Raw genomic sequence first — 13,168 nt, forward strand, 5'->3', positions numbered from 1 at the left:
GTAAAATAAGCAAGTTGCTTTCCCTGTGAAGGCATACATATGCATTATTTATCAGTCCTCTGTGGCTAAGGTCATGAGTGACATCTATGAGGGTTTACCAAAGCAAGTATGGGGAGAGTTTTCTCTCTTTTGATAGATATGCATAGAATAACATTAATTGCTATTAAATGCTTCCTGCTTTTTCTCCAATCTCAAGACCAGGGAGGTGATGAGAAGTTAAAGGTAGAATTGCAGGATAATCTGTATAATTTTCTTGCCCATCAACACTTGAATTATTTTTCATTCTCTTTCTTGCCTATTTGCTAAAAACATTAACAAAATAAATACATTCTTTTTACTTACTGTGTTTTTCGGAGTATAAGATGCACCAGAGCATAAGACAAAACAAGATTTTGAAGAGGAAAACTTTTTAAAAAAGTTTTTGCACTCTGCAAACCTTCCAAAAATGGCCTGTTTTTCACGAAAATGGGCCCATTTTTTTTTCAAAAAAGGCATGAATAGCCCTTAGGAGGCTTGTAGAGTGCTCCTGGGGGGGGGAGGCAAAAATGAGCAGAAAATGGGCCAATTTTGTGTCAAAAAAGGGGCATGGATAGCCTTTAGGAAGCTTGTAGAGTGTTGCTGGGGAGTGGGGCAAAAAAAGGCCGCTTTTTGCTCATTTCTGCTCTCCCAGCCCCCAGGAGCTCTCTGAAAGCCTTCGAAAAGCTATGCATGGCCATTTTGGTGAAGGGAGGCAAAAAATGCTGTATTCAGTGTATAAGACGCACCTAGATTTTCAGCCTCTTTTTTGAGGGAAAAAAGTGTGTCTTATACTCCAAAATATACGGTAATCAGGAAACATTCAAAGAGCTCAGGCCATTTGTCAAGCTGACAGAAACCTAACTACTGAGGAGAAACAAGTACCTCTTAATTTGAGTTCAATCAGACTCCATCTCTAACTAAAAAGAGTAAGCAAAGCAAGGGCAAAAGCTAAGACAAGCAATAGCATCTAGGAGACAAATGCTTATTTGATTAATAACTTACAAAAATGACAACTTCATGGAAGGAGAACTATTTTATTAAACCTTTTACAGATTTTGTTCACAATGTAATACATCAGTCATAACAATAAAATAATACTTGGCACAGTTATAAATAAATTAGAAAAACAAAATACTCAATTTAAAACAGTGATGCACTTTTAATGCATGTTAATTGTTGAAAAGAAAATCAGGGGGGAAAGTTGTGCACTGGAAAACTTAAAACCTGCATAATATATGTATCATTTTTCTAGGTCACATGTTAATCCTTAGTATATCAATGAATGTCAAATTTCTAATCTTTTTAATTGGGTTCACAGAGACCTTTAGGGTGCTCTAGTGTGCTGCAATACATTCAACAAGCAGAAAAAATATTCTATATATTTCCCTCTTTCCCCAGACTATGAATTTCAAAATTTCTGGCAACAGAATAATTCTAGGTGCCTCAAATATTGAACTTTTATCTTCCACTACTTTTTCTCTGACAATTATGCAGAGTACAAAAACAAAATTTATACTTTCCCCCCACTTAAGTAAGATTTACTTTTTATTGTATGAGGGACACAATTATTTGGACAAGGACGCTATATGGTATATATTTTTAGATATAGCAGAAGAGCTACAAATATATTGATCTTCTGAGGCCTTTCAAAAGCAATTGTTTATGTGAAAATACATTTTTCCCAAAACAGAATCAAGGGTATTAAGATTCTAAACATGATTATTAAAGGAGAAAATATGATTATTAAAGGAGAAAATAAATAGGGCTTCTCAAACCTACTCAAGATTGTGGTATTAAAATATGAAACGAAGTGCTGGCTAATCTTTTCAGCTTTAACATTAAAAGTTAGAAGGAATGATGCAAGAATAGTATATTCTTAGTATTTTTCTAAAATGTATCTTTCAAACTGGCATAGGTCTTTTATCTCCCTGCACATAATTTCATTTTCATAACCTCAACCATAGTGTATTATAGATTAGTTGAAGTTTCCCAATATTAAAATATCCAAATTATACTAAGGTTGCATTTCTGTAAATCTTGATATCTGGTACTTGCAAACTATGGACACCTGGCAATCAAAGAAACACCCTGAAAGGGGGGGGGGGGGAAGCATACTTGCAAATACTGAACATCAACTATTTACAGTTTCACTGCTCCTCTTTCTAAGGCAAGGGGTGGGAATACCACTGGATTGCTTTAATACCTGTAATCTCAATATTACAGGAAATGCTAGTTTTGCCAAGCATCAAACATGCAGTGAAGTTGCAGGGTATAGTGCCTATTAATAGCAATATTGATCATTACTAAAAAGCCCATTAGATATTATCCTACATTTGTTGTTGAATAAAATGAAATGAGCAGCTTTTAAATATACTAACATACACACATATACATACACACACACTTACAAAAAACTAGTTGATAAATTATTTATATACAGATACACATTCTTTACACTGGTCTCTACTTCTGTATTAAAGATCCCTTCCCTAGATCTTCCTCACAGGATTCTTGAACCACTATACTGCTACAGCACTTAAAGAGAACCTAAACATATTTCAAGTCTCTCTGTAAACAATATTTAAGGAAGCAGTGAAAAATTCACAAGGAATATATAAAAATGCTGTAACTGAAAATCAGTGCATCACATTCAACAAAAAAAATGCTTCTGGAATGTGACTTTACACCACTCCTTGCCTTTCAAATTTCATAATTTGAAACTAAGTTTATTTATTTTTCTACTTACCAACATACCATATAACTCATGACACCTGTAATATCATTGTTAACTGACATGTGCTACAAAGAAATAAATTTAGCTTAAATTTATTTTATCTTTTAAAACATTATTTTAATCTAGCTATATTTCTTGGAACTGCATCCAATATAATAACTATCATATCCTAATTACTAAGAATTTAACCTTTGATTTTTTTTGGCTCCCATATAACATTTTATTTACCAATTCTCTAATGACAGTAGAATATATCATGCACAATGTCTCACATTACTTATGAAACAAAGTTGTACTAACAGCATATATTACATTTTTCTTCAATTTTTGCAGATCATATTTTATTTTGTAGTCTAATTTTAGAAAGTATCATCATGCACTTAAGTGGTGTTTTGTATTAGGCAGAAAAGTTGATTTCCTCTATCTTGATTTTTTCTGCCAGGATATACAATTTCATATAAGATTTATTATAAGTAATTTATTGTATCAGAAATAAATCAGCCCTAACAACTGATAATAATTACCATTACATTTAGGTAAGAGTTTTGTGATGAACATCCTCAACTTCACAATTTATGGTAGACCCAACAAAACTACATAATTCATTACAGTATTTAATGTACATTTTTCAATGCACATAATACTACAGCAAATCTATATAAAATTCCATTGCAGTAAATATAATACAATGATCTCAAGATCTGTTAGCTTCATAAAATTTAACTTCAAATGAAATTGTTCAAATTATGAAATAAATATTGAATCTTCAGCACAGCATGACTTTATTCTGTTTGTATTTTTAACAATTCATGCTTCATTGTGAAACTAAAATATAATTGTGTGAATATGTCTTTCTGAGTTATTCCTGTAGTAAGAACAGTTAAAATTCCCTTCTTCTTCCTCATTGTCAGGATTTGCAGTTTATTCTGTCCTTTTTAAAATGTCTGTTAATAAAACAGATGCAAAGAAGGTACCATTAGATTTTCACTGTTAGCTCTATTCATAACATGCTACTGTTCAAGTGACGTGGATTCAAAAGAAACAAACTTCCAGGCACCACTCAGATTTGATATGCTCACAGATTGGAAGTGGGAGTTAAACCAGCTGGTAGCCAGTTCCAGAGGTTTGGTCATATTCTATTGTATATTGCCGTGTCCAATCCACAATAACAGGACGAAATAAACCGCAGCATCTGAATTCAAAGAAGTCTATAATATTTCTTATACATCCATGGCTAAAAAGAGAAGAAAAAACAAAAAGAGATCTAGTACTTAATATTGCAAATAACAAATACAAAGTTACCCCTGATAACAACATGGATGATTTCCACAGTAATTATTGTGCTGGTTGGTACTGACAATATTTATTATTGCTGAACTGCTACATTTATAAGTTATTAATTGAACACCAGATTCAAACAACTTATTTGAAGTCTTACATACATCTGCCTTTTCTCAGCCTTATAATGGGAATATGCTACTATAATCCATTATTCTGGGTTTCAAAAAGGACTGATACTATATCCAGGCAGTAATAAAGCATTTAGCATTAGCGATGAAACCCAAATTACAAAAATGACAGCAGCTCTGAGAAAGAAGCCCAGAATAGCCGGTAGTAGTAAAAATGGAGTGCTATATGAAGACTGGGAGAATGAAAAGAGAATTAAGGAAAAATATCAAATGTAATGTAATCTTTTCTGGAATTTTATTGGAAAGGAACAGTTGAAAAATTGAGTAGATTCATAGGTGATAATTAATATATTTTACAAGTAATATTTTTCGGATCATCCATCAGACTATTAATTTTTTATGGAATCAGGTTACTGTTATTTTGACCTTATTGTAGGCAAAATTTGAATTTCAAAGCATTCAGGACAAGATACAGTGAACTGAAACTAGACAAAGTTTGAGGAATTCAAGGGAATATTTAAAAAAACAGGACTATCGTGGGTCATAAAGAACTAATTTAGAACTGCTGTGTGCCACATAAAGGCAGTTTAGTATTATATACTGGACCAGTGCACCTCACCAGTGAGGTGTTTTCTTTCATTCACAATGAAGCATTCCTCTGTATGTACGCTATGCTACAAGGCAGCTAGACTGCTTCAAGAAAGGGCATATCCAGAAGACATTCCTGCTGTGATAGTGAATGAAGCTTTTCAATGAATTATTCCGACTGTTCTATTTACAACCCCAGTTGGATCCAAAGTTTGTTATTATTAAGATTATAATTTGAGCAAATTTATTTTTAACAAGCTGAAATTCAATCACAAGTTGCTTGTCAATTTGAATGGAAGAGTATCTAGTAAAAATGGATACTTAATCCATGAACTATTTTTTGACTACTCAGCTATTTTTTCTTCCATGGTAAAATTCCATACCATCATCACATAAACCTGCTGAAGTACTAATTTATTACATTTGACTGAAAAGTTAAAAATATAATTAAAAAATCTACATAAACTGACCAGTTAACTGTCAGTCATATCTAATCTGTTTCATCTTAAGTATCATATAAACATTTAAATAAACATGCATTTAAACACATGTTGCTTATACTTACTTAAATGGACTTTCAATAGATGTTGTTGTTACTTTAAAGTGCTTATATCGTCTGGCATTCATTCTTTCATTTGTAGTAATACCTAAACAAGAAATCTAGAAAAAAATAAAAATAGCCAATTAATACTTAGAAGCATTGAAATTATAGAAACATCAAGCAACAAAAACCAGAATCAATATTCATTTAAAGATACAGTTACATATGATAATGAAAATGTGCTATCTTTTCCATTTATATATATTAAAAGAATGTTTTCACACATAAAATATATTTTCACTGTATTATAGGTACCCTAATAGCTATTCTGAACCAAGTTAAACACCAAGCCAACATCTGAGTCAATACTTTCCTTTGTAAAAGAGATAACTAATAAGACAGTATAATACTTTGCATTTGATTAGACAAAGGAGTTTCCAAACCTAGTGTGAACCCAATCCACTGTACCAGTGACTCATAAAACAACCATGTCTCCTTTCAGGAATAGGCAGTCTTTTATAGGCAGTTACTAACTCACCCATTTCCCAAATCAACTCTTAATGGCACGCAAAACATTGTCCAGTCCTAATATCTGTGGGGTTGTGATAACATTTATTTAGCATTAAATTATTCCCTTTTCATTAAAAAAAATCTCTTCATCTAGCTGTATTTTGCTTTTTACTAAATGTAAGTGGCAATTAAGAAGAAGAATAAATTAAAATACTACTTAAAATGAAATCGTACAAACAAAAACGCCAGGTTTTTTTTAAACATTCAGCTGAACTTTCAAGGATCAGCAATACACACACACACACACACACACACACACACACGAACAAACCCCCAAATTCAGAAATCAACTACTAAAATATTACTCAGACAGAGCTTGACCAAATTAATGACTCTTACAAAAAAGGGATACTTCCAAGAGCAGATTCCAGACCTGCGTTTTAGGATCCTTGTTTCAGTTCATGTTCTCAGACATTTTGGGAGCAAAATTTTACTGGCATTATCTTTCACAAATAAAACAGTTGCATCCAGTATGTACTTCTTTAAGTCTTCTTTAGCCTTTTACTTGTCTCTTCCACTTAGGATAGTTTATAACAAAAGGTCCATGAGAACAGATTGAAAATCATAATTTGTCTCTCATTATTTGATCTACCAAACTAACCACATCCTACAGAAATAGTGTCAAATTTGGCGTCATCCAAACTTGTGAAATCAACTCATTTAAAATTTGGTAATTTATATTGAACAGAAAAATAGATAGGAAAGAATGTCTATCTGTCTGCCTATCATTTCCCCAGGCATTAACTTATTTTCTATGCTGAGATACAGTGCATATATTCCATAGAAGATTCCTCTATATATCTAGTAAGTTGTTTTTTCTTACCTGATACATTTGACACATTAGTAGTACAGCAACCCACATGAAGTGAAACACACTGTTCATAAACATCCAGAACATCCAAGGTGAACAAGTGGCAATTTGTGTAATGTACGTCCAAAATCCATCTGTTGTATAACTTGTGTGACAGTGGATTCCCCAGTCTGAAATAAATATATATGTATATATATCAGAATTTTACAAAATAGCTTCATACTATTTTCCTTACAGCATTTAAATGGATATTTTTTTTGCTCCAAGAGTAAACTGTATGAAAACAGTTTCAAAATGAAAGTATTTAGCGATAAAAAAAATCAGATAAAACAGATTAATCAATATGAATAAAAACTTACGAAACTGATGCAGAGCACAGATCAGATACATTGAAAAAGCTAGGCAATTAGACATATGTGAAACAAACGAAACTTACAAGAGATACAGCCATAAATCATCCAGCAAATCATGAAGAGTAAAAAGAATAAATATCCCATGAAATAACGGTGATTGCCTGCTCCTGAGGAAAAAACAAAGTATTGCAATAAAACATTGTTTTACACTACATTAACAGTACAACGAAGATAATGTGCATGCCTAATTTTTCTGCTATAATATTTAAAATAATTGTGTTTCAACTGGAAAATACACCTCATCAGGTGCACTTTGAAAATAAATCACAAGTCTCTCAAGGAACCAATGAAGATGGATGTACTAAAAGTAATAAAAATACTAATGAACATAAACATGAAATATAAAGCCAGATGTTTTGTCCAATGGCTTTTAATTATCTCCTAAGATGACAACATAATACAAAAATAAGTACTGGAAATTATTTGAATGCAAACTTTAAAATTGTGGGTTGTACTCTACATTTTGACTCTATCTATGAGAATAATCCTACACAGGAACTTCATTCAAGATGTTTCAGCTGCTGATAAAGACTATTTCTCAAGTCTTGTATAGCCTCAGGATTTTCTCCTGGAAAACTGAATGACCGTTGGCTTACCTGAATGGTCATTCTCTAGGTGCTGCGGGAGTGTCCAAGCATGGGTTAACTTCAGCTTGCTGCCCAAGGACTGAGCTCAAAGTTTGTGTAGCCACCCCTCTTGCTCCCCTCAGAGGCTCAGTTTAAAAAACGAAGAATAAGTCCCAAAAGGAGAAAATCCATGAATGTTTCATGTCCTCAAGGTTGGTAACACACGCACCCGCAGGCGACCCCAGAACAGGGTTGGACACTCCCGCAGCACCTAGAGAACGACCATTTAGGTAAGCCAATGGTCATTCTCCTAGGTGCTGCTTGGAGTGTCCAACCCTGCTCCCTCGGATATCTGCATCGTGGACAAAAATCAGGGAGTATCACCTCTTGTGTCTTGTGGAAGACATTGTTGACTTTCGGCACAAACGCTGGGTCCAGTCTGAGAACGACCCTGTCCGGATGCACAATGCAAAGGTCCTCTCTGACTGAAAGAGCGGCTAGATCGGAAATCCTCCGGGCTGAGGTGACCGCTATAAGAAAGGCCGTTATGAGAGACAGGTGACGCAAACCAATGGATCGAAGCGATTCGAATGGAGCTGCGTTCAGAGTCTGTAGGACGACGGACAAATCCCAGGTCAGGTATCAGTGAATTGTAGGAGGGGTGAGGTTGGCAGCCCCCTTGAGGAAACTACGAACCTGAGGATGTCTACCAAGAGGCAGAGATGAGTCCGTGAACCGAATGGTGGCCAAGGCTGCCGTCTGCCAATGGAGAGTGTTGGGCGCGAGACCCTTGTCCAAGCCCTCCTGGAGAAAATCCAGAAGTTGCGGAAGTGGCGACAATGTGATGAGACTGGCACTAAGTCGACAATGTTCCCTCTAAGGTGTGCGGCTGTGTGGCCGCGCACGTGGCAAGAAAACACCGTGCAGCAGTTTTCAACTGCCGCGCAGTGATTTCTATTGCCACAGGCTCCGGAAGCTGGGGAGGTTCTTTGCAGGCAGCTAGAACTGGCCGCCCGAAAAGGACCTCTCCAGACTTGTCTTGATGAGCACGACTGAGGATAGTTGTGAAGCCCCAAAGCCCCCGCCGCCACCGGAATAACTGCTGCCACCTCCTCCTCCTCTAACAGCATTGCTGGATTTGCTGCCCGGCACTGCGGCTGAGGTGAAGCTGCCAAAGCTCCAGCCGGCATCCCTGCGCGTGGCAACGGCGCCTCCCGCTCCGCTCGGAGCACCTGAGCTGAGCCCCGCGTCACCCCTGCCCCCTCCTCCTCCACCATGCTTTTGAGGAGCCATGAGGCTGCAGGAGCCAGTAGGAAGGCGGCGGGGGGGGGGTGAGAGCAGGGGAAAAAAAGACCTCATGGCTTCTCAAAAGCACCGGGAGAGGAGGAGGAGGGGGCAGGGGTAACGTGGAGCCCAGCTCAGGTGCTCCGAGTGGAGGGGGAGGCGCCAGCGGGAACTTTGCCGGCTTCACCTCAGCCGCAGCGCCGGGCAGCAAATGTGGTGCTGCTGTTGGAGGAGGAGGAGAAGGAGGTGGCAGCAGTTATTCTGGTGGCCGCGGGGGCTCGTCGGCATCTTCAGCGGCAGCCCTGCCCCCGGTGAAAAAAACCGAAGATGGAGCAGATCCACGCAGATGACGTCGTTGCAACATGACTGGAGGAGGAATTCTGGGAGTTGAAGTCCACAAGTCTTAAAGCTGTCAGGTTTGAAAACCCCTGCGTTTTTTTCCCCTAAAGTGTTAGGGGTGCAAGGGTCTTGTAACTTGACAGCTTTAAGATTTGCACACTTCAATGCCAGAGTTCCTGAGCCAACATGACTGGAGGAGGAATTCTGGGAGTTGAAGTCCACAAGTCTTAAAGCTGTCAGATTTGAAGACCCCTGTTTTTTTTCCCTAAAGTGTTAGGGGTGCAAGGGTCTTGTAACTTGACAGCTTTAAGACTTGCGTGCCTCAAATGCCAGAGTTCCTGAGCCAACATTTTGGTTGCTAAGCAGGAGCGTTGTTAAGTGATACTGATATTATATAACACTTTTAATTAAGCGGGTACCTTGAAGAAACATAACTTTGAGTTTCAAATAATACTGATTTCGTTGTTATCTTAGGTGACATCTGTGAAAAAAATTCAGGTGCTCAGGCATGAAAATGTGCCGCTCAAACACTATACTTTTCTGTTCACATTGAAAAAAAATTAGAGGGAACATTGCAAGTCGAAAAGGCAGATCAAGTTGCTTCATAAATTCTGATTGTGGCGGGGCGCCTGGACGGTATGGATGACCTTGTCTGAAAATCTGCTTAGCCTCAGGAGGTCCCTCTCAAGTGCCAAACGGCTAGTTGCAGCCACTGAGGGTCCGGATGTTGAATGGCCCTTGGCTGACGGAGAGCAGCTCCTGAAGTATGCGCCAGCGCTTGGTCACCAAAAGGCTGACTAGGTCGGCGAACCAGGACCTCCTCAGCCAGTATGGTGCTACGAGCAACACTTCCACTCCTTCCGACAAAATCTTCCTGATCAGCAGGGGTATCAAAGGAAGAGGAGGAAATGCATAAAGGAGGCCAGGAGGCCAGCAACATTGTAGAGCGTCTATACCTTCCACGCCGGGGACACTGAAACCTGGTGAAGAACCGGGGGAGATGCGTGTTGGCCGGGGTGACGAACAGGTCGATCCTCGGAAGGCCGAACCTCTGTGACAGTTGACGGAATAGCAATGAATGGAGCCGCCATTCCGAGTTCTTGATGATAATCCTGCTCAGCCAGTCCACAGCCACGTTGTCCTCCCCCGAGATGTGGTCCACCCGCAATGATGTCAGGTGACACTCTACCCATCGGCCCAGTGTTTCCGCCTCTGTCATCAGGGCTTGTGATTGAATGCCGCCCTGGTGGTTTATATATGCCTTTCTGGCAATGTTGTTGGTAAGTATTAGGACATCGTGGCCCCTGATGTGATGGTGAAAATGACGCAGAACAAGTCTGGCGGCCCGGAGCTCCAGCCAATTTATGTTGTGGGCGAGCTCCGCCTGCAACCATTTGCCCTGTATTACGTGAGTCTGGAGATAAGCGCCCCAACTGTATAGGCTGGCGTCCATTGTTATGACCAGGCGCTCCAGCTCCTTGAAGGAGGATCCCCTTAGCAGGGCCTCCGACTGCCACCATTTTAGGGACCGAAGTACCTTTGGAGGGAGGCGAACCGTTCTCCTGGAGTTGCTGGCTTTCCGTCTCTGGATCGGTAGGAGGAACCATTGGAGCTCCCGTGCATGCCCAAGGAACCACTGCGATGCATGAGATTAGTTTTCCCAACAACTGGGAGAGAGAGAGACGATGGACGCTAACCCGGTCGTTTGGATGCGTCTCACCAGAGATCTGATGCTCTCCACTCGCTCCAGTGTGAGAAAAACCTTGCAGCTCCTGGAGTCGATCACCGTGCCGAGATGCTGGATTCTGAATTCTGGAGTCCGGTGGCTCTTGTCAAGATTGATGGAGAACCCATGGCATGGAGAACGTGGATGGTGACATCAAGATCTCTCTGGGCCTGCCCCCTGGACAACAAGTGAATGAGAATGTCGTCCAGGTAGCATTCGAGGTGCACCGGGAGAGATTGGAGATACGCTGTGATGGCGTCCAGGAGCTTGGTAAATGTCCTTGGGGCCGACGAGAGGCTGAAGGGAAGGGCCTTGTATTAATAGTGCTGGTTGGCAAACTGGAACCTCAGGAACGTGCGATGCGCTGGATGGATGGGAACATGCAGTTATGCCTCCTTCAAGTCGATGGAAGTTAGGAAGTCGTCCTGACTGATGCAACCCAGTATGGTTTGAAGTGACTGCATCTTGAAGCGCTTGTACACTAGATGGATGTTGAGTTTCTTGAGGACCAGTATTGCCCTTACCCTCCACCCCTGAGGACTTTGGGACCAGGAAGAGGATCAAGTAGAATCCCTTGCCCTCCTGACCCCTGGGAACCTTCTCGATGGCTGCTATCTCCAGCAAATGTCCTATCTCCGCCTGCATTAGCTGGCACTTGTGGACAGATTTGGGAATGGGGCAACGGACAAAGGTCCATGGAGGGATCGAGAGGAAGTCCAGGGTCAAGCCGTGACGGACTGTATTCAGAATCCAAGCGTCCGTCGTAGTCTCCTCCCACTGAAAGGCATAAAGCTGGAGACGTCCGCCAATGGAAGATGACAGTTGATGGTCACTTTGACTTCTGAAAGGAATGGTTGGAATACCCCACTCGGAAAGACTTGCGGTTACCCTGTTGCCTATTCTTGTCCCTGAAAGATGACCTGTCTTGTGCCTGATCCTGAGAGGGGGCGTATGACCGATTGAATTCCCCAGAGGAGGCTGGGGGGATCTGCGTTCCGAAAGGGCTGCCTAGGGAAAAAGGACTGACCCTTGCAGTCTGGTTTTTTGGTGACCGCTGGCAGGATCTTACATTTATCCTTGGATTCAATGAGGACCGAATCCAAGACCTCCCCGAAAAGCTTTCTCCCTTTAAAGGGAGCGGAGGCGAGCTTCCACTTTGCCTTGATGTCTGCCTGCCAGTGGCAAAGCCACAGCAGACGGCGCAAGGTGACATTGGAGGCGAGGGCTCCAGAAGAAAATTTTGTGACATTGACCGACGTGTCGGCAGAGTACTCGACATCCGCTATGATTTTATTCACATCCTGGCGTGCTCTGGTGTCCCCCGCCGGTAGCATGGACAGCAGTTTGCGGAGCCAGAACCCTGCTAAAGTAAGAAGAAGAAAAAGATGCTCTCACGGCCCATGCAGTGACCAGGTGAGTTTTATGAGAGGCCCTTTCTGCCCGCTTGTCCTCAGCCTTTAAGCCTTCCAGCAGACCTGCTGGAAGCACTGAATTAGAAGTTAATGCTACAATGGGATCATCCACCTGAGGAAGTTTTAAGAGATCCTCAAAGCTACTCTCCATGGTATACAGCTTCTTATCTACCCCACTGGGACTAGCCATCTAACCCGGTTGGGCCCATTGGCGCTGGATAACATCCAGGAACAGTTGGAGGGCTGGGACCAGATCCTGAGAGGGGAGTGGCCTCCTTGAAGAGCCCTGCACCAGGATCCTGGGGCCCAATAGTATCCTTATTGCCCTGGTCAGTGGAAGGCTTGTCTGTCTGAGTTGGTAGCCCCATTTGGGGGGGGCGGAAGCCCTGGCCTTGGTGAAGATAGCCCTAAACATAAAGGGCTTGAATAAACCTGAGAAGGTGGGCGTATCAGGGAGAGGATTTTCATCCTCTGAGAGATCAGGAGCGTCCTGCTCCCCTTCCTCCGCCTCGGACACTTCGCTCACCCCCGAAGGGGCCCGGGAGGAGGCTGTGGCCGGTGGATTCTTAGGCCCAGCAGCGCGCGCCCTGCTGGGATTATTGGTCTAAATGGGCAATTTGATGCCTAACTGCTGGATGCCATCCACAATCCCCTGGGAAATCACAAGAGCAACTACCTCCTGCATTTCCCTGGACAGCTGAGGCTCTTGATCCCTAGGTGGGTTTGGACCAGCCCCAGATGGAGGCAAGGATTCCTC

General features: G+C 41.1%; 1 protein-coding gene across 1 annotated transcript in view; it reads right to left on the reverse strand.

Moving 5' to 3' along the window:
• Nucleotides 1-1,036: 1,036 nt before the first annotated feature.
• Nucleotides 1,037-13,168, reverse strand: part of ZDHHC17 (zDHHC palmitoyltransferase 17) — a 76,706-nt gene continuing 64,574 nt past the window's right edge. Inside the window, exons 14-17 of the mRNA XM_081958590.1 lie at nt 7,108-7,191; nt 6,684-6,841; nt 5,315-5,409; nt 1,037-3,986 (exon numbers count right to left, since the gene is read on the reverse strand). Coding sequence (XP_081814716.1) covers nt 3,848-3,986; nt 5,315-5,409; nt 6,684-6,841; nt 7,108-7,191 — 476 coding nt within the window. The 3' untranslated portion in view covers nt 1,037-3,847. The remainder of the gene's footprint in view (nt 3,987-5,314; nt 5,410-6,683; nt 6,842-7,107; nt 7,192-13,168) is intronic.

Source organism: Natrix helvetica, assembly GCF_964273705.1.
Source record: "Natrix helvetica genome assembly, chromosome: 6".
NCBI lineage: Eukaryota > Metazoa > Chordata > Lepidosauria > Squamata > Natricidae > Natrix > Natrix helvetica.